At 41.5% G+C, this 24,817-nt stretch overlaps 2 protein-coding genes across 7 annotated transcripts; one reads left to right on the forward strand and one right to left on the reverse strand.

Moving 5' to 3' along the window:
- Nucleotides 1-302: 302 nt before the first annotated feature.
- Nucleotides 303-12,522, forward strand: LOC132956347 (protein arginine N-methyltransferase 8-B). 2 transcript variants are annotated; one of them, XM_061029738.1, is made up of 11 exons: nt 303-511; nt 1,193-1,330; nt 1,947-2,171; nt 3,197-3,352; nt 4,046-4,109; nt 5,980-6,122; nt 6,429-6,516; nt 8,272-8,387; nt 9,930-10,080; nt 11,147-11,268; nt 11,692-12,522. In XM_061029738.1, the coding sequence occupies exons 2-11, from the start codon at nt 1,262-1,264 to the stop codon at nt 11,773-11,775; spliced, it is 1,218 nt and encodes a 405-aa protein (XP_060885721.1). In that variant the 5' UTR covers nt 303-511; nt 1,193-1,261; the 3' UTR covers nt 11,776-12,522. The 2 variants fall into 2 exon arrangements, with proteins under 2 accessions (XP_060885721.1, XP_060885720.1); XM_061029737.1 differs by lacking the exon at nt 303-511 and having other exon boundaries at nt 541-1,330.
- Nucleotides 12,523-12,584: 62 nt separating this feature from the next.
- On the reverse strand, nt 12,585-24,713 carry cracr2ab (calcium release activated channel regulator 2Ab). Of its 5 annotated transcripts, none has more exons than XM_061029732.1 (18): nt 24,390-24,708; nt 23,271-23,660; nt 20,841-20,952; nt 19,917-20,106; nt 19,650-19,796; nt 18,777-18,867; nt 17,720-17,815; nt 17,232-17,419; nt 16,760-16,831; nt 16,520-16,568; nt 16,337-16,419; nt 15,394-16,084; nt 15,144-15,282; nt 14,585-14,666; nt 14,220-14,334; nt 13,868-13,969; nt 13,674-13,750; nt 12,585-13,104 (listed from the first exon to the last, which is right to left on the reverse strand). In XM_061029732.1, the coding sequence occupies exons 2-18, from the start codon at nt 23,421-23,423 to the stop codon at nt 13,017-13,019; spliced, it is 2,475 nt and encodes an 824-aa protein (XP_060885715.1). In that variant the 5' UTR covers nt 23,424-23,660; nt 24,390-24,708; the 3' UTR covers nt 12,585-13,016. The 5 variants fall into 5 exon arrangements, 4 of the variants coding, with proteins under 4 accessions (XP_060885715.1, XP_060885716.1, XP_060885718.1 ...); XM_061029733.1 differs by having other exon boundaries at nt 24,362-24,708; XM_061029735.1 differs by having other exon boundaries at nt 15,394-15,994; nt 24,390-24,706.
- Nucleotides 24,714-24,817: the final 104 nt, after the last annotated feature.

The raw sequence follows: 24,817 nt of genomic DNA on the forward strand, positions 1-24,817 counted from the left end.
CGCGCGCGCGTGTGTGTGTGTGTGTGTGTGTGTGTGTGTGTGTGTGTGTGTGTGTAGGCTATACCTGCCCAGAGACTGCAGATGGAATCCAGCTAATCACCTAAATCTGGAGCAATGCACCTGTTCTCATTCATTGAGATTCATTTTCGTGCTTGGTCCCTGACAAACTGAACAATGAACTGAACAAACTTGGCCCGCGATTCTGATTGGCCGAATGGGAGCCATGCCACTAACGAGCAAGCTAAAACTGCACACCTGTGACATGCCTTACCTTTTATTTAAATAATGAAATCATCAGGAATATGCAACTGCGACCGCTTCATGCAGTGGAAACACATTTTTATAAACGCGTAGTAGTCAAGTTATTTAATAGAGCCACCGCTGTCTATGTTATTTATTCCCCAAAAAAACCATAGAAGACACCTATATTATGTAAGCGAGCGTCTGAGCAGCTCATTGGTTGTCGTTGGTTGCCGTAGAGCTGGATGTCTGCTTCTGTGGGGAAAGTCTGGTATGAGGAGGCATATGTCTGTGGAAAGCACAGATTTTTTTTTTGTGAATCTTATTACAATAATTGTCACGACTCATTTCTCCAAACCGAGGTGCTCCGCTGCAACAGCAGGGCACACTTTAAACCCACCTAAACTTTCTGTTTCCGGGGAACCTATGAGGATCACGCAAAAAAAAAAAAAAAAAAAAGGACTTTACAGCTGATTTGTGAGTCTTCATGTGTCCGTGGGTGTTTCCGAGAAAAGTAGAGGAGATGCGTTTTCTTGTGTGGATTCCTATGCTTCTAGTGCGCAAGTGCCTCTTTATATAGACGTGAGGTGGGTGACACTATTTTCTCGGACACTCTTCGGAAATGTCCATTATGTGGCTCCAGGTGTTAACGGACCCAATGGCTCCTGCTGGGATCAAACCTGCCACCCTGCAGTCGCAGCAGAGTCTCTCCCTCCAATAGGTGGATCTGCCATCCTTCCTCGAAAACAACCTGTGGACAGTCACACCGCGTGGATTTCTGTGCATTTTTTTTTTTCTTCCACTCGTGAACATCCTTTTAACAACTTTTCTCGGGGTGGGGGGGATGGATTTAATTGGTTCCAACTGTCATACCTTCACGTTTCTTAACATGACTTTAATCTTTTTATGCACTCCTGCCATGTATTCGGTGGCTTCGGTGGATTTTTGACAGCTTTCTGGTGAGAATTGAGATCCTCTGCACACTTTAAAAAGAGTTGTAGCCTAAATCTCGTCGGCTCTCATGGGACTGAGGCATTCGTCGCGTTGTTTGCTGCTACGGCGGAAGATGGCGGAGGCGGACAGCTCCGAGGTAGGGACCTTGTGGTGTCCTGTGCCCGGTAATACCCGGACTGGGACACTCTTATTACGGCTATTTTTTTTTTTTTTTTTATGTGACAGCATATTTGAGTTGAATATATATGTGTAGATTTTTTGTTATTCTTTATCAACATCGCAAGATTAGGAATGAATGTAGCACCACGATGGCGTGCAGGGAAATGGAAAGTGTTTATTAGTGTCCTGCAGATGTTACCGGTAATACAGATAGCCTAATGCAAAGGCTGCGGGAGATTTGCAGTCTGGGAATATGTTTAGCTTTGAATGCATGCATGGACGTGTTGGACGTGGCTATATCCGCTGTCCTTGGTGCTGAAACGGAACTGCATCTTCCGCCGGCTCTTCATTGAGACTCTGTTTGTGTAACGATGATAAAGACTGTATGATTTTTTTTCCTGCTTTTATCCTTTAGTACATTGACTCTACTGTCAGATTTTAACTTAAAGCAGGTCAATTTTTTTTGTAAACGCTTTTTGCACGTTCCTTTAAAAAAAAAAAAAAAAAAAAAACCCTTTGTGAATCATTCTCGTCTATAATTCATAGATCCTCATTCAACTCCCCCACTTTTCTTTCTCATCCCTCCTTCACAGCGGCAGCAGCCTGTCACGTCCCCGCTCTCTCAGTCTGCCCAGCCCTCCCCACTGCCCAAACCAGTGCCTACCACGCACCATGTGCCCTGCATCCCCCATGCGCCTCACGTAGCGGGCCTGGCAACCTGTCCTGGTCGAGGCAAGACAGCGAAGTTCATCAGCCCAGAGGAAATGACATCACGCGACTACTACTTCGACTCTTACGCCCATTTTGGCATCCACGAGGTAGGCAGGCCAAGCTGAAAAACCTGCATACTTGGTTTGGCCAGGGTAAAAAAAAAAAAAGAATGACACCATGATGCTTCCTGTTCTGTCTAACCTGACACTTTCTTTTCTTGATTGGGAGTTTTGACCCCTTTTAGTCTGGCTAACTCTGAGAGGGATTTGTCAGGTCATATAGATGATTAGTGGGGTTTTTTTATGGACACATAGGCTTTAAGTTATGCCTGCCCTATTGTGTTGTACAACATCTTCAGAGGGATGTGTGAGCTTGGAAGTCGTTGAATGCTTTCATTAGCTGTTGTCCAACATTAGTTGATGAGTAATACAATTAGAGGTTGAACTTGAAATACAGCCTGATTTTTTAAGATTTTCTAACCTGAAACGCAGCTGTAGGACAGTATGACCGCATTTTAGCTTCCCACCATTAGCATGAAGTCAGGGGAAAGTTAAAATGTTCATGTCTTGTTGGATTTGTCCTTTGTGAACCGCTATCCGAGTTTGTCGAGCAGTGCCCTCGCACATGACCTTGAGCTGCGAAAGGAGTGGCGTTGGAAAAGTTCGGGGACTCTATATAGTCCCCGAACTATATAGACCTCTTTAAATAGTGTCCATATTTAGCATGTGGGTCAGGTTTTTGTGTGCTTGCAGACAAAGAGAATGTCCTGATTAGAAAAGTGCAGAGGAAGAAAGATGGAAAGTGGGATGTGTGAAAGGGAGATGGATACCAGGCGGTCCCAGAAGGCTTTGTGTCGTACTCTTGTCTATTTCAAGAAGCTCCTGTTACTGTCACCAAGGCGTTTGTCCTAAAAACTGGCTTATCCACCTTGTTTTACTTGGAAAAAAAACAATACAAAGGCATATGCTGAAGGTCCCCTGCTTTTAAAATATGCCTGATTGTAAGTTCATTATAAAACATTATGTGTTTGTTTCTGTGAATCACACTAATCTTCAGGTAGGCTGTACTACTTCATCATATGAACTAAACTGGTTTGCTTGTTATTGAAAACCTCTGTTTTATTCCTACACAGGAGATGCTGAAAGATGAGGTGCGGACGCTGACCTACAGGAACGCCATGTACCACAACAAGCATGTTTTCAAAGATAAGATCGTCTTGGATGTGGGTAGCGGTACGGGGATCCTCTCGATGTTTGCTGCTAATGCTGGCGCCAAACACGTGTATGGGGTGAGACAGAGAGAGACCCTTTTGTCCACTTAAAAAAAACACTCCAGAGTGTTCAATTATATCATCCTTGCTGTCTTTAATATCTTTAAAAGAGAGAAACCTGCAGATCCATTCAATGTCCAAATGAATATCACATCTGGCTTGGCTGTCACATTATCTCTCATCCATTGTCTCTCCCGTTCCCTGAAACATGCACACACATTCTGCACCATTTAAAAAAAAAAAAAAAAGTTCGCTTCAGAGCCAGTCTTTGTGTTCTTGCCAGAAATAGTTAATCTCTCTCAGACCATTTTATGCGCAGAGGCAATAAAGGCTCCCTGAAAAGCTACAGGTTATGCATTACCGGCAGTGAGTCCCACAGTTATGCATGATTCATATACTGTATTACACTTATAGATGGGAGAGCAAAAGTGATGTCTGTGTTTTCCTGCTGCACAGGGTCTGAGATGAGCCATCAGGGGCATTACTGTGTGGATGGATAAGGGGGTTTGATTCAATTTGTCCTTTTAGTATTACCCCGAAGGTTAAACTTCTATATATCAGGAGGCTGCTAACAACAATATGTATCACCTACTATAGTGAGGAGATAATGATTTTGTTATTCTAACTAAGTAATCTAACACCTTAAACATGTATCTGAACCTATAAACACTGTAAATATTAAAAGAGAGTTTATTTCCTTTGCTCCCGCAGATTGAATGTTCAAGTATATCTGAATATTCTGAGAAGATCATCAAGTCAAATCACCTACACAACGGTAAGATGAAGTTGTTGTTTTTTTCCATTACTGCTGCCTTTCTTAAATCCATCTTTTTTTTATTTTTTTTTTATTTTTTTTTAAATACAGAGCAGTGGGATGATATCTGGATTAAAAGTGGCGTGAGAAATCAGCATATCTCCATCATTACCGTCACAGACGACAACATTAGTCACAGTTCTGACGGTTTAACTGGCGGCAGCTCTCCTCTCTCTGGTGTCAAATAATCGTGCATCTCTGCCATCAATCAGAATTCCCTAACTGGTGTTGATTGTAATATGTCAACACAAACTTCACAGATGGAGCACTGGCGACAGATGGAGGGTTTCACGGCCTCCATATTTGATTATAGGTTTTATGAGGCCTCATCTAATATATTTATATTTCATGTGTTGAAAACTGATGGTCCAATTAAGTATACAACAAGCTAGTTAAAAACCAAGTGTCCAATGTTGCTTTTGTATTTATAGGCCATCATTATATTATCGCACAGTATTTAATTATCCCATCATTTTTAAACAACTTAGACACTGGCGACTTGTTATTACTTAGAAATAAACAGCTCCCTCACATACACTTCTATGTACAGTATATCACTGGATTACTTGTAAAAGTGATATCTAAGTGCAAGCACTGCAAATACAAGGTGATAGTTACTTTTAAAACACAACACGGTCTAGCCCCCCCTTACATTACAGAACTTTTAGCCCCCTATGCTCCAAGCCGAGATCTTAGATCATCAAGAGCACCTCTATTAGTCGTTCCTAGATCTAGGCTGGTTACCAAGGGCGACCGGGCATTTGCCATCAGAGCCATCATTTGATTGTATGAGATCTGTAACCTTGTAAGCACTTTGTAACCTTGTTTAGATAAGTGCTATATAAATAAAGTTATTATTATTATTATTATTATTATTATTATAGCTGTTATCTCACCAAATGTACATGATGGCCGTCTTTTTCCGGCATCACTTTCCGGGTGGGAAGCTCAGCAGCTGTTATTATTATGTTGTTATAGTGCGTTCGAAAGCCATTTAAACCCCATGAATCTGACAAAGCGGGAACATTTCTACGCCTTTAAATTGATCGAAAACTGAAAAGAGGACGGACAGCAGAAATTGGGTCGTTTAAGTCGATAGCAAACAGCAGAAACATCACAATAGCCAAGATTAGCTTTTAACCCTTTCCTTGCCCACATTTGTTACCTAGCTCAGAACTGTTTGCTAGGAAGTCATACCTTTCCAAACGTATCTTGTAACACAATAAACAGTTAGGTAAAATAGTAGTAATGTTATTTAAAAAGTGGTTGAATGTTAAGTCAGCTGTTAGCGAATGTTAGCCTTTTGTAAAATGTAGTGATTTAATTTGAAACCAAGCTCACTGTCCTGTTGGCATTTTTACTTCCACATGTTTATCCAGTAGTGGATCAATCAGAGAGTAGTGATAGCATTATAATTAGTCAGATACATCTGCAAACCTTAAACACAGTTATACAACATAATACATTTGAGCCTCCCACCTTGACCGTGACATTAGAGGAAAATGGAATCGTAAATATGATCAATAATAAGCTTGTTTGCAAAGATACACCATTGCTATTTTAAGGAAGAGAGCCTTTGTTTTCCCTTTAAAGTACCGGTACCTGTTGTTTCCTTGTTTTTTCATACCACGGGTCAAAACTAATTTATGCAGAAAAAAAAACAGTGCCATGAGTGCAGTTATTAAGGCGTATTAACTGCAGCAATCTCAAGACTTAAAAAAAAAAAAAAAATCTCATTTGGGAACAGAGTCATTGTCCGATTTGAATTAATGTGATGAAGATGCCGTGAAGTCATTTGTCGCCTGCTGTTCTGTGGCTCTGTACACCGCAGTCATTACCATCTTCAAGGGCAAGGTGGAGGAGGTGGAGCTGCCCATGGAGAAGGTGGACATTATCATCTCAGAGTGGATGGGCTATTGCCTCTTCTACGAGTCCATGCTCAACACTGTCATCTTCGCCAGGGACAAGTGGCTGGTAAGATGGTGCAGCTGAGGGCTTGGGGAGGTGCTGGGTTTTACTTTTTGTGTAGCCGCCTGAAGAAAAAACGGCTTGCACGTAAACACGGATTTATATTACACACCATGTATGTGTCTGCTGCTCACATCCTGAGCTCACACACGAGTGATTTGATTTCAGGCAGTAGCTGCCTGCAGGCTTTAAACTGGGCACGTGCTCTTATATTACATGCCAGGTGTGTGACCAATAAAGGTGATGGATGGCCTTTGTGTGCGTGCTCAATGATTCCTGAAGCTTTTTTTTTATTTTTTATTTTTTTTTAAGAAACCTGGCGGCCTGATGTTCCCTGACAGAGCAGCTCTGTACGTGGTGGCCATTGAGGACCGGCAGTACAAAGACTTCAAGATTCATTGTGAGTAATGATGGTGGATGTGTTAGCGTTTTGTCACACGTTCGTGCTCAGTCATTCCTGTTTTTGTTTTTTTTAATCACTGTATCTCTGGCTTCTTCTCTGCCCATCTATTATTAATAACGATTGTGCAGACGGAGAGCATCATGTTGGATATGAAAATGTACGGTTGCACTTTGTAGTAGCGTAGTCTTTATAAAAGCGGAAGTTATAAGATTCATCAGGGCTCACAGCTTTGTTAATCTTGGATTAATTAGTATTTTGGCCAAATGACTGATATTGTCATTAATGAAGTTGGAACAGTTACCTATTTCCACTTATAACAGATGGAACAGAATTAGCAGTAAATTGAAATTGGTGTTTCTGTCCACCTGCTGAACATTAGTCATATATTAGCCCTCCTTATAGGTCAGTTTTTAGCTACATGCTTAATTGTCACTATGTTCACTAACTAGTCTCTAACTTGGTCTGTCTGCAGTTATGTGCTGTGTAGGTTGCATTCAGGGTGTTTATGAATCCAGCTATAAATAGCTAGCTGTGTTTGATAAGAGAAGTGAGAAGCGTTAGGGGTATGATGCTAAAAGCCTCCTTAGAGGGGAGAGAAACTGTAACGTCTGTCACTTTGAGTGATCCATTTAACACAGCGCACACAAGTAGTTTGATCCATTTCATTGTAAAACTTGAGCAACGTCTGTGCTTTACTGACAAGCAGCAAGTCATTAATGAGGAAGGCATTTGGGTTTGCCAGGTTGTGAGAAATCTGTTTGGTGCGATGTATTAATGCCGACTTAAGAAATGAGTAAGTCTGAAATAAAAGGTCATGGTTTTATCACATCTTTTAACGAGTTATCAGGTCTGCCGTCATTCATGTTGACAGGTGAATCATGAAGAGATTCTCCAACACAAGGACCAATCATGTTGTAGAAGTGGTCAGAAATTGCAAATAAGCAAAGCGGGTTAACGTTAGCTACAAAGACAATGTAATAATGTAACATAGAGACCATGTGTTACCTGTCATTAGCCTGAAGTAGTTCTCTCTAAATTCACTTTCCTGTTCAATTATCAATCACAACAGGAGTGCTGAGCTTAACATTGTGATCCAGATAAAAAAAAGCCCCCAATATCAAAGCTGCTTTTCAAAAACTTGTAAGATTGACTCCAAATCTGGGGTTATAATAACTCCTGCTGGGTTTAGTTTCACTGCACAGGTGGCCCCCTCTTTGTTCGTCTGCAGCTTGACATGCACATGCTCTCAAATAAGTACCCAAAAGAATTCAGTCTACCCAAACACCTCCTGCTCTTATTTTTAGTTTCTCCCTGCGTCGGTGGAATTTTCCACCTTCTCATCGTTCAGAATTAGTGTTTGGCCCTCTGACAAGGCAAGGTGGAGCGAGAGGGACAGAGGGAATGGAGGTGGGAAAAGCCTGCTTGGTGTGTTTTTCAGCCCAAATTATGAAGAAAAAAAAAGGAGAAGCCTGCCAGACATGGCGGAGGTGGTGGAGGAGGCTGGAGTCTATTTTCAAGAGGGCTTGTCTTTCTCCACATAGGGGCTGTATGGACAGATAGACAGGGAGTGCAGAATGTGTTTGTTTTAGTTTCTCTGCTAACTTAAAAAAAAAAAAAAAAAAGTGGTGCTTTTTGGCATGAACAAAGAGCTTTACAGGTGTATGAAAACTCAGCCATCACATCACCCGCTGTGTGCATGTGTATTCATATGGTTTTCTGTACTTTTAGATGTATATGCTTGTGTATGCACAGGGTGGGAGAACGTGTATGGATTCGACATGAGCTGCATTCGCAATGTGGCCAACAAAGAGCCTCTGGTGGATGTGGTCGATCCAAAACAGGTTGTGACTAACACCTGCCTCCTGAAGGTTGGTCTTTTATCTTTTTTGCAAGAACACATTAAAAACAATATGCATACGTTTGTCTCTTATACTGCTTTGTATCTCCGAAAAATCTGTACGTCTTTTTTGTGCAAGAGCTCCTAAAAAGGAATCAGAGACAGCTATCAATCTTTGAGCCTTTGAACACCTCAGTCGGTTGAGACTATTTTCTGCTACATAATAGAGGTTTCTGTAAAAGTCTGCCGCTCTGTTTCCATGCTTAGAGATACAGCAGTGGCTTTTTTCTTCTCTCACTAATAAAAAGAGGACAAGAGCTTTTTTTTAATGTTAGTCCCTTTCACCTCAATCTTTCTTTTCGCCTCACATCATGTTCTTTTTTTATTTGTTATGTTAGTGTCCTCTTCATTCTTCAAAGTCTCTGATTAGTGCGATGTGAGGCTGCTTTAGTTTCAGCAAAAAGGAGGCTTCTCTATCTTGGAAAATGTCACACCTCATGGTCATTGAGTCCCCAATGGAAATGAAATGGGCTTCCCATCATTTTTTATGGCTGCCGAGCCTCCTCTTGTGCTAAAAAAAAAAAAAGAAGTGATTTATGTGTTAGGTTAATGTCATGCTGGTCTGAACAATTAATTCCCACCGTTTGTATCTCTTTCACATGTAGGAATTCAGGGGCTTTTTCCACCCTTTCTCCCCACTGACAGACACTTCACCCTGTCTTAATTCAAACTGCCACTCATTCCCCGCATGCTAAAAATGACAAAGTTGCTCCTGGGGATTTTTTTTTTTTCTTCCTCCGGCTACAATTCCCTGTATATGATGGCGGCTTTGTATCATTGGAAAGGACAAAGGTGTTAAATCACAATCTGTCATGGTGAAGCCACATGGCTGGAGAACAGACTGCAGAGTAAAATGTTCCCTCTCGACTTAAAAACACGGACGCACCTGCTCCACTCCTTTTCTGTATGAGATGTTAAGCCTGCCATGTTACAACAACAAAAAAAAATGGGATACTTACATTTGAAGCCATATTCATAAGGCAGTGCTTGATATAGACACTAGCGAACACACAGATGCTGTGTTCTCTCTCACACACACACACACACACTCTCACACTCAGCCTGCCTCCCTTATAGACTTGAGGGAGGACACCCACACAGCATGTGTACTGTGAGCAAGCTGCGTTTGCCAGCCATGATTCAACCTGTGGGATTTTACACACACATACAAACACACACACACAGAGTCACACATGCTCAATAATCATGGTGAATTATCATGAAAGGGTTGACATATGAATGCACTGCATGTGTGGGGGGGATAGCAAATGGGAAGGACAACTTGTGTGGACACGTGCACACAGAGGTTTGGGAAACAGTAGATCCCAATCAACGATCCATTAAGTATTGGTTAACTAGTTAACCAGTTCACCTTCGTTCCCTAGTAGCTATGCAAAATGTCTACCTTATTGTAAAGGGTTTCTAGCAATAGGTCATTTCACTGAGACTATGATTGTTTTATATTGTACATTTCCTGGAAATAGACCCTCCTTTTTTCATCACTTCCCCACAGGAAGTGGACATCTACACAGTGAAGCCAGAGGACCTGTCCTTTACCTCAGCCTTCTGTCTGCAGATCCAGCGCAACGATTACATCCACGCCTTGGTCACGTACTTCAACATCGAGTTCACAAAGTGTCACAAGAAGACCGGCTTCTCCACTGGTGAGTTATCAACTCATTCTGCAGTGATGCGATGCAACGACACATATTCTCTGCGTAGACATATTCTTTAAGTGGTATCCGGCCATGACCCCATGTTTCTGGAGTCTGTCCCTACGATTTATGCCTGTATCTTTATTTTTATTTTTAATTCAGCAAGTGCGATTGAATGTGTGTCACACGACTTGCTTCCTGGAAAAAAAATAGTGCAGTAGTAGTAATCTTGTGCGAATACAACCCCCGAAAATCTGTCCTTAATTTAAGTCAAGCAACCGTTTAAACTTCAATTTCAATAGAGGATACCAGAAGAAAAATTGTACATATAAGCAGGACCACATGAGTTTAGCTCCATGCTGGAAGAAATCCAGCAAGTATTCAGAATTTCTTCCAAAATCTTTCCCAACAAGCATGTTGGAGCTGTAAATAAATCCATGTCCCTTTAAAGAAGCCCTTGCTCTTCTGCGTCTCGGCTCTCGGCTACACTCTGGTGGTTCTGTTGCTGTGAAGACCAGGGCGCCTCGTGTTACCACCGGAAAAAAAAAACACTTCTGGTTCTTAGTGGTGTTGAGGACGCCTATTATAGATAGGGGAGTTAAACTGTTATGTAAGCTTATGTTAATGCACTCATGCATCCAATGCTTATATAATATTGTGTAGAGGAGGTTCTATGTTTGGCCGAGTCTGTTGCACCTGAGGCTGAGCATCACCGAGGGATTTCTCTCCTATCAGCCGCTGTCTTCATCCCACTGGGAGAGTTTCAGCTGCTGCTCTATAAATTCACCTCCATGCTAACAAGCCCAAGGCAGATGAGTGCCCATTGGAACCGGAGTGTTTTTCTAAATTGTATAACTCCTCAAATTCTCCTCAACATCTCTTTACTGCCTCCTCCTCTTCCTCATGCCGCTCTCATCTGTTTCACCCCTTCCCTCTTACATATTCTTACCCTTTTATGTTCTTTCCTCTCTATATTCTGTGCTTTTCATTCCTTTTTCCTGATGCTCATGTACGTGTTTTCCTTCCTTCCTTCCTTCCTTCCTTCCTTCCACTCCCCCTTTTCCCTACCCCTTAGCTCCAGATGCCCCCAACACACACTGGAAGCAGACTGTGTTTTACTTGGAGGACTACCTAACTGTCAAAAAAGGAGAAGAGATCTTTGGCAGTATTGCTGTCCGGCCAAATGAGAAGAACGTGGTAAGCTTGTTAAAAACAGGCGAAAATGTCTCAACATTTAAACAGTCGAGGAATTTGTTTTTTTTTGGGGAAATATAGGCTACAGACATTTGAACAAGAGGACTCCTACCTCTCTCATATCTGCCTACAGCTAGGCTCCAGCTAGCAGCAAGTTAGCGTGCTAAAATTTAAATTTGATGAACTTTAACTTACAAATGCTGTTGACCACCGCTTGAGCAACATAATAAAAAACACATTTTTAAATGACTGTACTTTTAATTGTGTCAACAAATTACAGAAAGATTAGCCCATTAGCAGTAGCATTAGTTAGCATTGTTTGAGTTCAGGAAAATGTAGCCATTTTATCCTAGCAATGTTTGCACCGGAGACACTTGATTTTACACTTGCTTGTTGTTTTTGTGTTTTTTTTTTGTTTTTTTTAAGCGTGACCTGGAGTTCACCCTGGAGCTGGACTTTAAAGGACAACTCTGTGAGGCGGCCATTTCCCACGACTATAAAATGCGTTAGCTACCACAACAACAACCAACCAACTACCCTCAGCACTCTGGGACCAGCTTGGAGAAAATGAAGAGAGAGCACAGGCTCTCCACAAGCAGTCCAGCTGGCGGGGGAGAGAGAGAGAGAGAGAGAGAGAGAGAGCGACCAGACGCATCGGATTGGATGCCGCCATACCAGCAACTTTGTGATGTCATCAGACGAGAAGAGTACGTGTCAGCAATAGTGCCATCACCTGCACCAACTTGATCAGCTCGGGCACATCGTTGAATGTAACATCCTAAATGGACTTGATTTGTTTCTCATCTCACTAGTTTCTGGGATTATTTGGAGTATACACGGAGAACATTAAGTAGTCTTTATATTGTGAGTGCAGATAGTTAGAAAGCCTTGAGCAGTGTGATGTTGAGCAGTTTAAAGCAAGGTCACTGTTTTCCATTATTCATTTTTATGATTAGGTACGCACTGTTTAATTGTGAGGACGGAAAAGTCATTTCTTGTGTTTTGCTTCATTTACTTTTTGCTTGTGCTCATTTTTTTTTTTTTTTTTTTTTTGCTGCTGCGTTGATATTGGAAAGAAATGTTATTTATTTGTGTCTTTAATTGAGAACTCGACTTTGGTGCCGGAGCAACACAGAACAATGCCTCAGAACAGTAACATGAACACAGATGCAATATGTCGTGTACCACTTTGTTTTTTGACATCTGACAGAGTATGAAAAAAAAAAAAAAGATGACAATGAATAAAATATCGAAGAATCACATCAATTTTGCTCATCTGAATTTCTTTTCAACGGCTTTTTTAAAAAACGGATTCCAGATAGTTTAGTTCATTTAATTAATTTGAATTTTCTACACCCAATACATTCTGAAAATTAAAACTAGAAAGCTATTATTCAGTTATGAAAAAACAAACTACGGTATATTAATGATTATTGTCTCGGGTTAAGTTTGTCATTGAAATAAATTATAATACAGGATATATTTGTATTCCAAATCTTATAAACAGCACTACTGGGATTTTATTTACAAGAAATGTTGCAGACGAGCTCCTTCTCTTGAGCCTCGTCGTTTAAGCTCGACAGATGGTTTCACGTTCTTGCGGGCAACACTCCCTCATTTCAAATGTGTCGACTCTCCGGATAAAATGAAGACTTCACAATTTCACTCCACGATATGGTCCTAGAATGCTTTCTTTTTCCGTCTTTAAATACCACAAATATAATGTCCGCACTCTAGAACAGAGCAGCACTTTACTTGCAGCAGGCTTTCTTCTTGATGGGCTGGTTACTGAGGATGACTGTTTTCTCTCTCACCCGGTCTTCCTGCTGAATTAACACTCTGAGACACAGAGAGAACAAATAAGCAGATGAATTTCATGACAAATAGCAATATTATCCTCATGTGTCTGATGTTTCTCTTTAGCTTGCAGTGGGTCAACATTATTTGTGATTATATTGTTTTTTTTATATATATGTACAGTTGACAAAATGCAGGTCTGCTTGTGGCCCCTAGAGTCTCCAAAAAACTTCCCTTGATCATGCTTACTGTTAGGGCTAGCTCAGACTTGTATCTGACCACCTAAGCGAGTGAATATAAAGGTTTTCTTAAGCTTTCTTAAGGTTCCTCTCTCTTTTTGACCCACTATGCCCAGCTGGTCCTGACAGATGGTTGCTTAATGAGTCTGGTTCTGTTCAGGGTTTCTGCCTATTTAAAGAACGCTTTATTTGTGCTACTTTTGCCAAGGGCTTGCACATGGTGGATAAACGATGGGTCTCTATACATATATTTAAATGGGTCTCTATACATATATTTAAATGGGTCTCTATACGTATATATTTAAATGAGTCTCTATACGTATATTTAAGTGTCAACAGATAAAAAGGATGTGATTGAATAATTGATTTTACCTGGCCAGGTGCGTCAGCGACTCAGTCACATTCTTGCCCGTGTAGGCACTGACCTCAAAGAAGATCACCCTGTTTTCCTGCACACAATTCACAGAAAGTAACGGTTAATTCAAGGTTATTTTGTTCACTAATCTTGTTGGTATTCTCATGACGAGGATGAGAAAGCCAATTCACAAGCTCTGAGTAAAACTCACATAAGCCAGCTGCTCAGCTACTCTGAAAGAAACCTGCCTCTGGCCATCCATGTCCATTTTGTTGCCCAAAAGGAGGATAGGGACGCCTTCTCCTGCTGCTTCCTGCAAAAAACAGTAGTCCAGTTGTTTACTACAGGAAGTAATTGAGTTATACATCATCAGATTAACCGTCGTTTACCAAGACATCAGAAACAAATTCAAGTTAAAAAAAAGACACAAGTGGAAATTGTAACATTTTTGCAAAGACTACAAATGATGATGACCTTAAAAGACTATAGTAAAGCTTCAAATAAAGAAGTAAAGTAAGAAAACGAAAGCAGCAGAGGACGTTTTCATGGCCAAAAAGTCAGACCTGGACATTGTTCAGCCATGGCTGCACAGCCCAGAAGCTGTCCTCCACAGTGATGTCATACATCAACACGACACCGTCTGCCTTGCGGAAGAACTGCTTGGTTATGCTGCGGAACCTGCAGTGAAGAGAGAGTTTAACTGTCACTTACTAAACACTAGAAACTTTGATTGTTATGTGTTACAAGTTAAACTGAATTCTACTACTACTGTGATATCATTTATATAATAGCAGTGGTTCTTCATGAAAATCGCAACCCAGTTATTTGATGAAAAATTGTGCGGTTTTGTTGATTTTGATAATTCTCAAAGTTTTATGGAAAGATAAATATTCTGCACTTGTTTTACAAACAAAAAAAATAAATGTACCTCTCTTGACCCGCTGTGTCCCACAGCTGGATGGCCACCTGCATATTGTCCAGGGTTAGTGTCTTTACACTGTAGTCGATACCTGAAAAAAGATCCTCATTATGTTTGATATGAAAATGAGATAGTGAGATGATTGTTTTTTTTTACTGCTTGGATTGGGAAATATGGGCCCCCACTTCTCTCTTTGTTTTTTTGTCAAGAATGGCCACAAGGGGGGCTTAGCGAGGCATCATACTGTCTGTGCCTCAGTTCAGAGGAAAAATGGGGAACAAAGTGGAGATAACTAGGCTCAAGCAAGGGCTGGGAAAAGATGAAAGCGAGGAGAGAGGGAAAAAAAAAACATTCATCAGAGGTGACATAATCTGTAGTACAATGTGTGCCAGGGCTCTAAGACAGGCAGTGTGACTTCACAAGCCCTTTCATGTGATGCTTAGTCACCCTCCGATTCCTCCGTGTTAGCATCCACACATAAAAAAAAAACACACACACACACACACAAAACAAGCCTCTAACACCCAACAGACCCACAATAATATCATGACACTGTTTCTCTTCTCACCCACAGTAGCAGTTGTGGTAGATTGGAAACGGCCCTCACAGAAGGAGCGGAGCAGGGACGTCTTGCCTACACTTGAGTTTCCAACCAGAACCACTTTAAAGAGGCGGTCTGGGACAAACAGAGCTCCTTCTTTTACCTTCTGAAAAACAGGCAAAGGCAGAAAGACAGCACATGTAATACAGTACGCTGGTTATGACATATTTAAGTTACATTTTAAGGCATATTTAAAGCTCTACATGTTGGGACGCACTTGCTGGGTTTCCTTCCCGACTGGCTGTCCTCTTGGAGACATGGGCGTCCTTTTCGCCCGGTTGAAGCTGTGTTTCCTCGCTGGAGAGTTCTCTACCGGCACGGGGGGCAAGGCGGGACTCGAGGACAGGTTGCCAGCGGCGTCTGCCGTGACGGCGACGCTCGTTTCAAAGTCACTCTGAGCTTCCTCTTCCCCTCCCCTCTCGTCCACTTCGTCGTCCTCCTCGCTGAGCTGGTGCAGCAAAGGCTGAGGCCCTCCGAGGAGCAGGTGGGGCAGGTGGTCCTCCTCGATGGAGATGACTCGTCGTAGGGGCCACCCGTCCGGAGGGGAGTCCAAAACCTCCTCTTCTACGCCCGCCTTCTTCTCAACATCTGTCCTTTTGGCTCTCTCCCTGCCTTTCCCCGTCGTCCTCTTCGCGGCGGTCACCTTGATGGGAGATTTTTTAGCCTTTGCTCTCACATCGTTGGCCTTGCTCGGAGCATGGTTGGAGTGGCCGTTGGTTAAACCAGAGTTCTTCTTCGCCGCAGGCCGCTGCTGGCACACAGGAGCGCTAACAGTGCTAGCGTAGGACTGGGCGATGGCGGTTGTGTCGTCCTCACTGCTGGAGGAGGAAGCAACAAACACGATTTGAAGGTGCTCTATAGGCAAGGCCTCCAGAGACTGGTAGGACCCATCCACCAAGAGTGGGGCTCTTCAAAAAACAAGAGGAGAAACAAGAGGATATACCGGGTCAATTCACTTGTTTGAGCTGCAAATCTGGAGGCTGAAGCACTCAATGTTTCTGATTTTAGTCTCATCCAAACCAAAAGTGTTAATTTGTTTCAGTGAATAGAATCAGGTATCCTCTGTTTTTCCCTCTTTAACACATGATTTTCACATCACACCAAGCCTCCTTTGTCACTCAGGAGACACTCTAACAGAGATGATTAGTGTTAAAGAGTACCTCCTCAGCAGCTGGCTGGTGTCATCAAACATGTCGGCGAGGCCTGCTCTCTGCTTCTGCTTCTTTCTGAGGGAGCTCCGAGGCTAATTTCGAACGAAAAGGAGGCATGTTTTTTTGTTTTGTTAATCGATCAGTTAGGACAACGGCAGATGCTGCTGCAAGAAAGCTAGAATATATACTCACTACTCCGCAGCATATGTCTCGCTCATCTTTTAAATGCTTGTTCATCTCTCTGGGAGGATTAAAAAGAGAAATTAATTAGAGAGATGGAATCTGCCGTGGAAAGCCAAAGCAATGAGGCGGGGGGGAAAAAAGTAAGAACCAGATTTGTATCCAATCAGGAGTGAGCTAAAAGCCAAAAAACGATTAAGACTAACTGCTGCACAGGTTTAGTGTGCGCTCATGGGATGTCCTCATCGTTACCTGAGGAGATCAAGCTGCTTCATGAGACTTTGCTTCTCTCTCTGCAGCCCCTCTGTTATTCTGTACATTTCCCTGAAATGAGAAAATGACAATCTTTTATCACTTTTCAAAGCAAGCTGCAGAACATCCGACTTCAAAATGTTTAGCGCCAGAAACACATTGAAAATAAGGAGGGATGAGATTTGGGGTAAATAAAATAGATTTTTTTGGTCAGAAAAACAATGTAAACATGCATGGGGCAAAATTAGAAAAGACTCGAGTCATACTGCTTTGTCCACAGGGGGGCGCCAAAATAGACAGACACAAAATGAAAGTTCCTCAAAGGAGCTTTAAGCTTTCACTTTTTTTAAACTTCATTCAGAGTAACGATTGGAATAAGTAAATGTTGGCATACCTTGGATACAGTCTAGAATCAAGAAAACACAGCACATTTATTTTGAAAATGTAGCGTGCATTAAGCATGTATACCCACATCTCTTTCTCCTGCTGCAGCCGGGCAGCCTGCTCCTGCAGCATGGCCAGCTGCTCCTGTGCCAGCGTCAGCTCCTGGCTGGTGCCCTCCAGCGCACGGGACAGCTCATCGTTGGTCATCTTCAGCTTGACGTTCTCCACGTGGCTCTCCTGCTTCTCACTGTTCAGATCCCGACACTGGAGCTCTAACTGCAGCGAGAGAGAGAGAGAGAGAGAGAGAGAGAGAGAGGAATATTCACAGGAATGCTGTAGGAGGGTACTTAAAGCATATTTACAGTGGGAATGAGACTGTGTGGCTGCCGTTTAAACCCCGCCCGATAATGCTGGTAATCTTGAGGGAATGACTAATACCATGTACACACATTCTGATATGGATTTTTCTTTAAAGATGTATCTCTAAGTTATTTTTTAAATGCATTTTCTCTCTTATTGAATATGATGTTTAATATCTAAAAATGGTTTTAATTCAACTCAATTCATGAGACTCACTCTCTTCTGCTTCTGGAAAAGATATTCCAGCTCTTTCTCCTTTGACGACAGCTGGACCTCCAGTTCCTGACTGCGAAACTGTAGACGCTCAGAGTCCTGCACGGCCGGAAAAAACAGAACGGTTGAGATCATGAGCAGGCGAATGATTCAGGTAGAAGACATCTCCAGAGATGCATTTGGACATAAAAAAATAACTTTTTCTTCTCAAAAGTTGAAAATATGACACTGTAACATCTAGATTGCAAATCATTTATGTCAAATTCAGAATTTAAAGCTCCTGTGAGGAACTTGTTGGACTAAGCGATGCCTCTTATCTCTTTGCTTATCTTGATTTGTACATGTGCATGTAGTCTTTTCTGATGCTAAATCTCAATCTTCATTCCTTTAACAGTCCAAATCATGTCATGTAATATACATAAGGATTGTTTTGGCAGCCTCCTCGTCTGACACCTACGATAGCCTTTAAAAACATTACAATATAGAAATCACCAATCTTGTTGCTGATGCTCTCGTTAGCTTTTGAAGGTCATCAAGAGTCGTCAGTATTTATTTCAGTTTTTTCCATAACCAGTGAACAGCTCCTCACAGGAGGAAAAGTAGGATACATTTGGAAGTCCAAGAGAGGATTCAAGTTATCACTAGTTGCACATCGGACCACTATTAGCTTGAAACCAGTTGTAATGTCAGAATTATCTGGTAAATGCCTCTAAAAGTGATGGCCCTGATTGAAACTTTGTTTGTAATCGCCATCCAGACAAAAAAAAAGTGAAAAGGTTGCATTAAATCCAGTGAGTCAATATTGGACCTTTTGTTTTAAAAAATAATTCAATAGTCATCACAATCACTGCAGAGTGGACTGAGACTTCTGCAGAAAACAAAGTCTTGACAACGTTCTGGATTTCAGATCCTAATATACTCAGCCTGAGTAAGATGTCTCTCTTTAAGGTTATATTTACTTCAATTAGGCTGTTCAGTGCTGTGCTGTTACGTTGGAGCTTGGTGTGTTGGAGTGTTTCTGTATTTTATGGAGTTTTTGTCCGTCTTTGAGTTCCTGTACCTTTAGAAGCAGCCTCTCTTTCTCATTCTTGATCTGCGCTTCCATCTCTTCGTATAAATTCCTGATCTCGCTGTCATGTGTTGCAGCCCTCCTGCAAAGACAGAGACGGTACTCAACGGTATAGTCGATCATGAAGGTCGATCAGGGAAAAACAGGATGTGTGACATAATAATATATCCAGGAACAGAACAGCTTTGTTGTCTACTTCTTGAGCTTAAGGTTGTGTTGTACCTCATGTGCCTGTAACAACATGTAAACACAGGAACACACACAAACACATGCAGTGACTGGGTTTGATTTTCAAAAGAATACTGACTGGTATGTACGTCCCCTCTGACAATAGTTAAGACCCAAACAGCCAATTAGTAAAGTCCAGAGAGAACATAAGCTGTACCATGCAGTACCGTGGGAAGACTATCATAAATGTACGTTCTACAAAAACCTAAATCCCTCTGACACTCCCTCTGGACTTTTACATTAACTTTTAACACTCTACATCTCTTAGGTATTAATCGATTAAATATACTGACTCATGCTTATTTTCACATGTTCACACATGGCATAAATGCATGGGGGGGAGGGTCAGACTTCAGATTAATGGTCCTGTGACATGGATGAAGGAGTTTGTTTTACAGAGAATTGCAGGTAATTCCATGAAAACAATCTCAAACAAACAAATCTACCGTTATATCACTGACAGATGCTTTAAGTGCTTGAACCAAATAGGAAATATCTCCTTTAATCCACACTCCCCTCTTCCTGCACTGAATTTTCTTCTTTGTACATCTTGTCTTTTACATGTAGAGGCAGAAAGAGCAACTGGAGAGTGATACAGTTTCTTGTTGTTTTATCATTACAGTAGGGTCTGGCTACCTTTGGAGGGCGCTCTCCATCTCCTTCTTCTCCTGATGGGCGTCTTTGATCTGGTGGGTGACCCTGGCCAGGAACTCTTCAAAATTGGACAGGAGGTGAGGCTCATCTCGCCGGAGCTGAGCCCAAAGACTTCGCACCTCGCCTGGACTGCCGAGTCAGACAAGGAGAAAACACAGCAAGCTAAAATAAACCCTCATCTCAGTGTTAATATTGTGCAGTGCAGATTGTTGAAGACACGGGGCATGTTAACACAGTGATTATACTCACTCTTCGAACACATTAATGGCCCCCAGGCTTTCCAGCAGCATACAGAAGTGCCTCTCTTCCTCGTCTTCCACTCCTGACAGCTTGGCTTCCCATTGGCTCTGATAAAACGCCTCTTTGGCCCTAAAGACAGAGCCTGGGGCCTGGTTTTGGTCGTCAGTCACAGAAATCCTCCGGCCATGCAGAAACTGACCTAACATACACCCACAAGATGATGTTAAAAGGATGGCAGCAGCATTTATACACCAATAGCATCTGGACATTAGCGTTAGCCTGAGGGTACATTTCCATAATATATAGCGAGACTACATGTAGTCTTTAATTGTGCAGCACTTTTACTTCTAAGTGAAAAGGACACCAAATGAATAAGAAGTGTTAAATGTAGGCTAAAGATTTAGCTAATGGAAACCTTATTTACAAGTGTGAGAAATACATGCTAACAGTCTTAAATCCACTGGCCCTGCAATTGTTGAAAGTAAAGCTTAGGAGGGCTAATGCTAGCGAATGTTAGCAAAGACTGTATTTTGTGACATGTCAGTTCATTGACTTTTATTTTTACAAAATTCACAGCGATGCTAAAATTGACTTTGATAGAAGTAAAAATTATTTTAAGAGTGGCAGCAGCGTTTTTTTTTTTTTATCAATACCATCTTCACATTAGTTTATTTCCAAAACAAAAATATTGTGTTTAGCACTTTAGCTTGTGAGCAAAAAATGTCCCTAAATAAAAAATGTATTGATCATGAAAATGACTCAGCTTTTATCAATCATAAAATAAATGGCAAAACATGCTTATCCATAAAGGCTACTTTCTGAGTTAATGACTGTAATGGCTTTACTTTATGCCACACTTGAATGTATTTTTATCCAGGTTTGATAATGCTTTAGAAAAAACATGCAGAAGGCCTCAGAGAGCAGGAAACCTACTGAATCCAGAGGAAAATGCCTCCAGGGTGAGGTAACCAGCGTGGTCTTTATCCAGAGAGTCAAACACATCCTCCAGCTCCTCTGCAGACAGCGGCAGCTCTCTGTGGAGTCTCTGCCAGGAAAAACACAAACACACAGATCATTAAAATTGTTTTTATACTAAGCTGAACTGAACAGGATTCATCAGTAAAAAGAAAACACAACACGTGACAGACAACTGGAGAGTAACTTGTGAAAGACCATAACTCTTATATAAATCAATAAATGTAACCAAAAAAATTAAATGACAGCAATATCGGCCCTGCATTGTTATAAATCAACCAGGATAAACACTGGCACCCTGTGGCTGATTTATGTTTCACTGTGCAAAGCTTTTCTTGGAAACGCTCTACACAAACAACAGTAACAAAAGGCGTGATGCTCACAAGGGCTCCGTCCTAATTAACCGACAACAAAGCTTGGACATTGTTAGCGCTTTGAAGAGGCGTGTGTGTATTGTTCCGAGAGTAGATGTTTTTTTTTTTTTGGTGTGCGAGTGAGCTGAACCTATGCTGATAAACATTTCCATCAATGGTGCTTCATTGGCCGTGTGAGAGTGTTGAGTGGGTGAAGTGCTTCTTTAACAAAGGTGATGTAACAGGAAAAAAACATCACAGAATCAAGCGAAAGCAGCTACAGAGATACTAAGTGTTCCTGCTTCTGTTCACTGCAGGACACTACTTCATGATGGAGGTAAAAGAGCCATTTACCTTTTGTTCTTCCTAGTGGAGGCTCAATGCATTGGCAGAGCAATCCATGCATTTTAAAGGAAAGAATGGCGGGACATTAAAGAAGTGAGTGTGTGTAGGAAAGCAAAACGAAAGGAAAGCACTAAAAGAAAGAATAAGAAGAGAGATAGAACAGCAACTCTTTTGGTGGCTGAAAAGATTAAATACTTAAAATGTGCTCGTCCCAGCCTCTAAAATTTGGATAATTCTATTTTTTTGTCTTAAATTAATGTGTTTTGGTTTACAACCAATTTCAATTAAAAGCATTTATGCATTGTCACGGGATGGGGCTTAACACTTGTTGTTGCCAGGTTTGCAACTAAGCATTGGCTTTTGGTTGCCAAATAATACTTGTTTTATTTTATTTGGGGTGCTTTGCCTATTTTCAATATATGGATGGCACAAAAAAAAGTTATTGCCACTGATTGCAAACAAAGTCAAATTATTTGTTGACATTTTCTCCCAAGACTTGCCGACCAATCCCTTATCTTAAAATTTTCCAATTTCTACAAACAGCTTCCAATGGCAACCTAGCAACCATAACTGTGGTGACCAAACATTGGTTTGATATCTAAGAACTCATGAGCAAATCATTTATTGATTAAAAATAGTCAGTGGATTGATCTTTAAGAAAGAAATAAACATTAACTCTCTAAGTTTGATTGCCATTTTCCAAAGTTGTGGCATGAGTTGGGATTCATTGATTGATTGAGTCAAAGTGTTCAGTAGTACGGAAGCCCTAAGAGGACATGCATACATACATTTTAATATACTCCATTTCTCAGGTCTTTAGATATGAAATTAGATATGAACCATTGGGAAACTAGAGCTTTTATCGGAGATAAAAAAAAAGACGAATAAGATGAAATCTTGAAAAACATCAACATGGCAAGAAAATGGAGTGAATTTAAATGTATGGATGAATGTCTGCTTAGGGCTTCCATCCAGTAGATATGTCTTTTGGAAAGTAATCATTACCATAATCAGTTTTCGAATAAACTCGAAAACTTGACAACCAGTTTCCTGCCTTTGATTGACATTTTTGCAAAATCGCTGTCAATGTCAACACGGTAAATATGACCTTGACATCACTTTTAATATTAAACTTTAGTAAATCAAGAATCACTAACTATCCTGTTAACTGTGAACTTGGCAACCCATTTCCTACCTGTTCACCAATTTCTTGGCACAGTTGCCAATGGCAACCTGGCAACTAGGCCACTTGCCCTGAGACAAACTTGACCTAATGATTCATCGATTAAAACTGTGTTGCAAATGTATCTTTAAGAAAATAATCAATATAATCCCCACTTCAACTTCAAGAGACACACACACACACACACACACACACACACACACACACACACACACACACACACACACACACACACACACACACACACACACACACACACACACACACACACACACACACACACACACACACACACACACACACACACACACACACACACACACACACACACACACACACACACACACACACACACACACACACACACACACACACACACACACACACACACACACACACACACACACACACACACACACACACACACACACACACACACACACACACACACACACACACACACACACACACACACACACACACACACACACACACTTCTTCTCTAACCCTCATGTCGGTGCGGGTAATGAAGCCGTTGCCCTCCACATCGCAGGTCCTGAAGAACTCCTTGGTCTTGTCCAGCAGGGCGATTCGACCCCACTTTGAGCCCCTCCTCCCTAGGCTCAGTCCATTCACATGGCCGCCCTCCTCCTGCTCCATGTCTGGGACTCTTTTTCTTTTTTTTTAAGGCTTACACTTAAGCAGCTGGGGGTGTAAGCGGCATGTATTTCAGTTTGGGTGAGGGGTGAAATCAGACATTAGGGCCTCCTTACTGGCTCTGTATCCAATGCTCTGGGGCTTGTACGGTCGTCATGACGACAAGAGGCAGGAAGATGGTGAGATTGCGTGATAACTTTTTGTTGGCTTTTACATAAACTCAGAACTGTTTGCAGGCTCCTAAAAGGCAAGAGAAAATTGATTACTAATGCATGAGGAAGGTGACTTTTTTTTAAATCAAAACTGTTACATAAGTGTTCAAAATAATGCAACAGTATCACACTTATTACGACCACACAGTGCTTCCCCTTTCTAATGAGCCAAGAACAAGAAACACTCAAAGGTATGTAAACACAGTGTAAAGGATTATCTTAATTCCCAGCCATACAGAACACATGACAGTGTAATGCCGACAAGACTGTGGGAGAACGCAGGGCTGTAATTTATCCCCTCTGTGCTCTAACAACAGGTCTTGATTTCATTTTTTATTACAACTTTAAATGAGGTTTTAAAAACTCTCTTCCAAATTCCAAATGAGAACCATGTGACATATGAGATGCAGATGTTCATTTTTAAGGTCAAAGTGAAAAAAAAAAGGTTCATTAAGATGAAAGCAAAACATGCAAGATCTAAAACTAGATGTTTAGAACGTGATAATGAGACATTAAATACATTTAACTTCTCTTAGGGAACTTTTCAAGTACGCATAAGTTACAATTTCCCACACAGGGCTCAGTTATTTCACACTCATCCTAACAAAAATGTCACCATCGTGTTCTTTAGAAAGTATGAAGAATGAGAAAAGATTTGGTTCTTCCCTTTTCAGCAAATACAAAAATGTCTTTCTTCTCAACATGCCCTGCTGTGGAATACAAACTCACCTCCAGCAACAGAATGAAAAAGTCTCACCTTTCTAAAACGACGTACGCATAGACACTAAATCCTCTTCCCGCGGTCGGCATCGACAGAGCAGCGGTCCGAGCGCGCTCTGTGTTTAGGAAGTCTTGGCTCACAGATGAAAGCTTGAGAAGTCATTCTGCAACCATGTGATGTCATGAGGAAGCAGCCGGAGGGAGAGCGCAGCTTGGGCCCACACACACACACACACACACACACACACACACACACACACACACACACACACACACACACACACACACACACACACACACACACACACACACACACACACACACACACACACACACACACACACACACACACACACACACACACACACACACACACACACACACACACACACACACACACACACACACACACACACACACACACACACACACACACACACACACACACACACACACACACACACA

The sequence above is a fragment of the Labrus mixtus genome, chromosome 22 (assembly GCF_963584025.1).
Source record: "Labrus mixtus chromosome 22, fLabMix1.1, whole genome shotgun sequence".
In the NCBI taxonomy this organism is placed as follows: Eukaryota; Metazoa; Chordata; class Actinopteri; order Labriformes; family Labridae; genus Labrus; species Labrus mixtus.

Excerpts from the sequence above, each read along its gene's own strand:
- LOC132956347 (XM_061029738.1), top strand. The coding sequence starts at position 1,262 with ATGGGACTGAGGCATTCGTCGCGTTGTTTGCTGCTACGGCGGAAGATG. Across the intron at positions 8,388-9,929 it reads CTAACACCTGCCTCCTGAAG|GAAGTGGACATCTACACAGT; the intron begins GTTGGTCTTTTA and ends ACTTCCCCACAG. Across the intron at positions 11,269-11,691 it reads GGCCAAATGAGAAGAACGTG|CGTGACCTGGAGTTCACCCT; the intron begins GTAAGCTTGTTA and ends GTTTTTTTTAAG.
- cracr2ab (XM_061029732.1), bottom strand. The coding sequence starts at position 23,423 with ATGGAGCAGGAGGAGGGCGGCCATGTGAATGGACTGAGCCTAGGGAGG. Across the intron at positions 14,667-15,143 it reads TACCACAACTGCTACTGTGG|GTATCGACTACAGTGTAAAG; the intron begins GTGAGAAGAGAA and ends ATCTTTTTTCAG. Across the intron at positions 13,105-13,673 it reads TCGCTGACGCACCTGGCCAG|AGTGTTAATTCAGCAGGAAG; the intron begins GTAAAATCAATT and ends TCTGTGTCTCAG.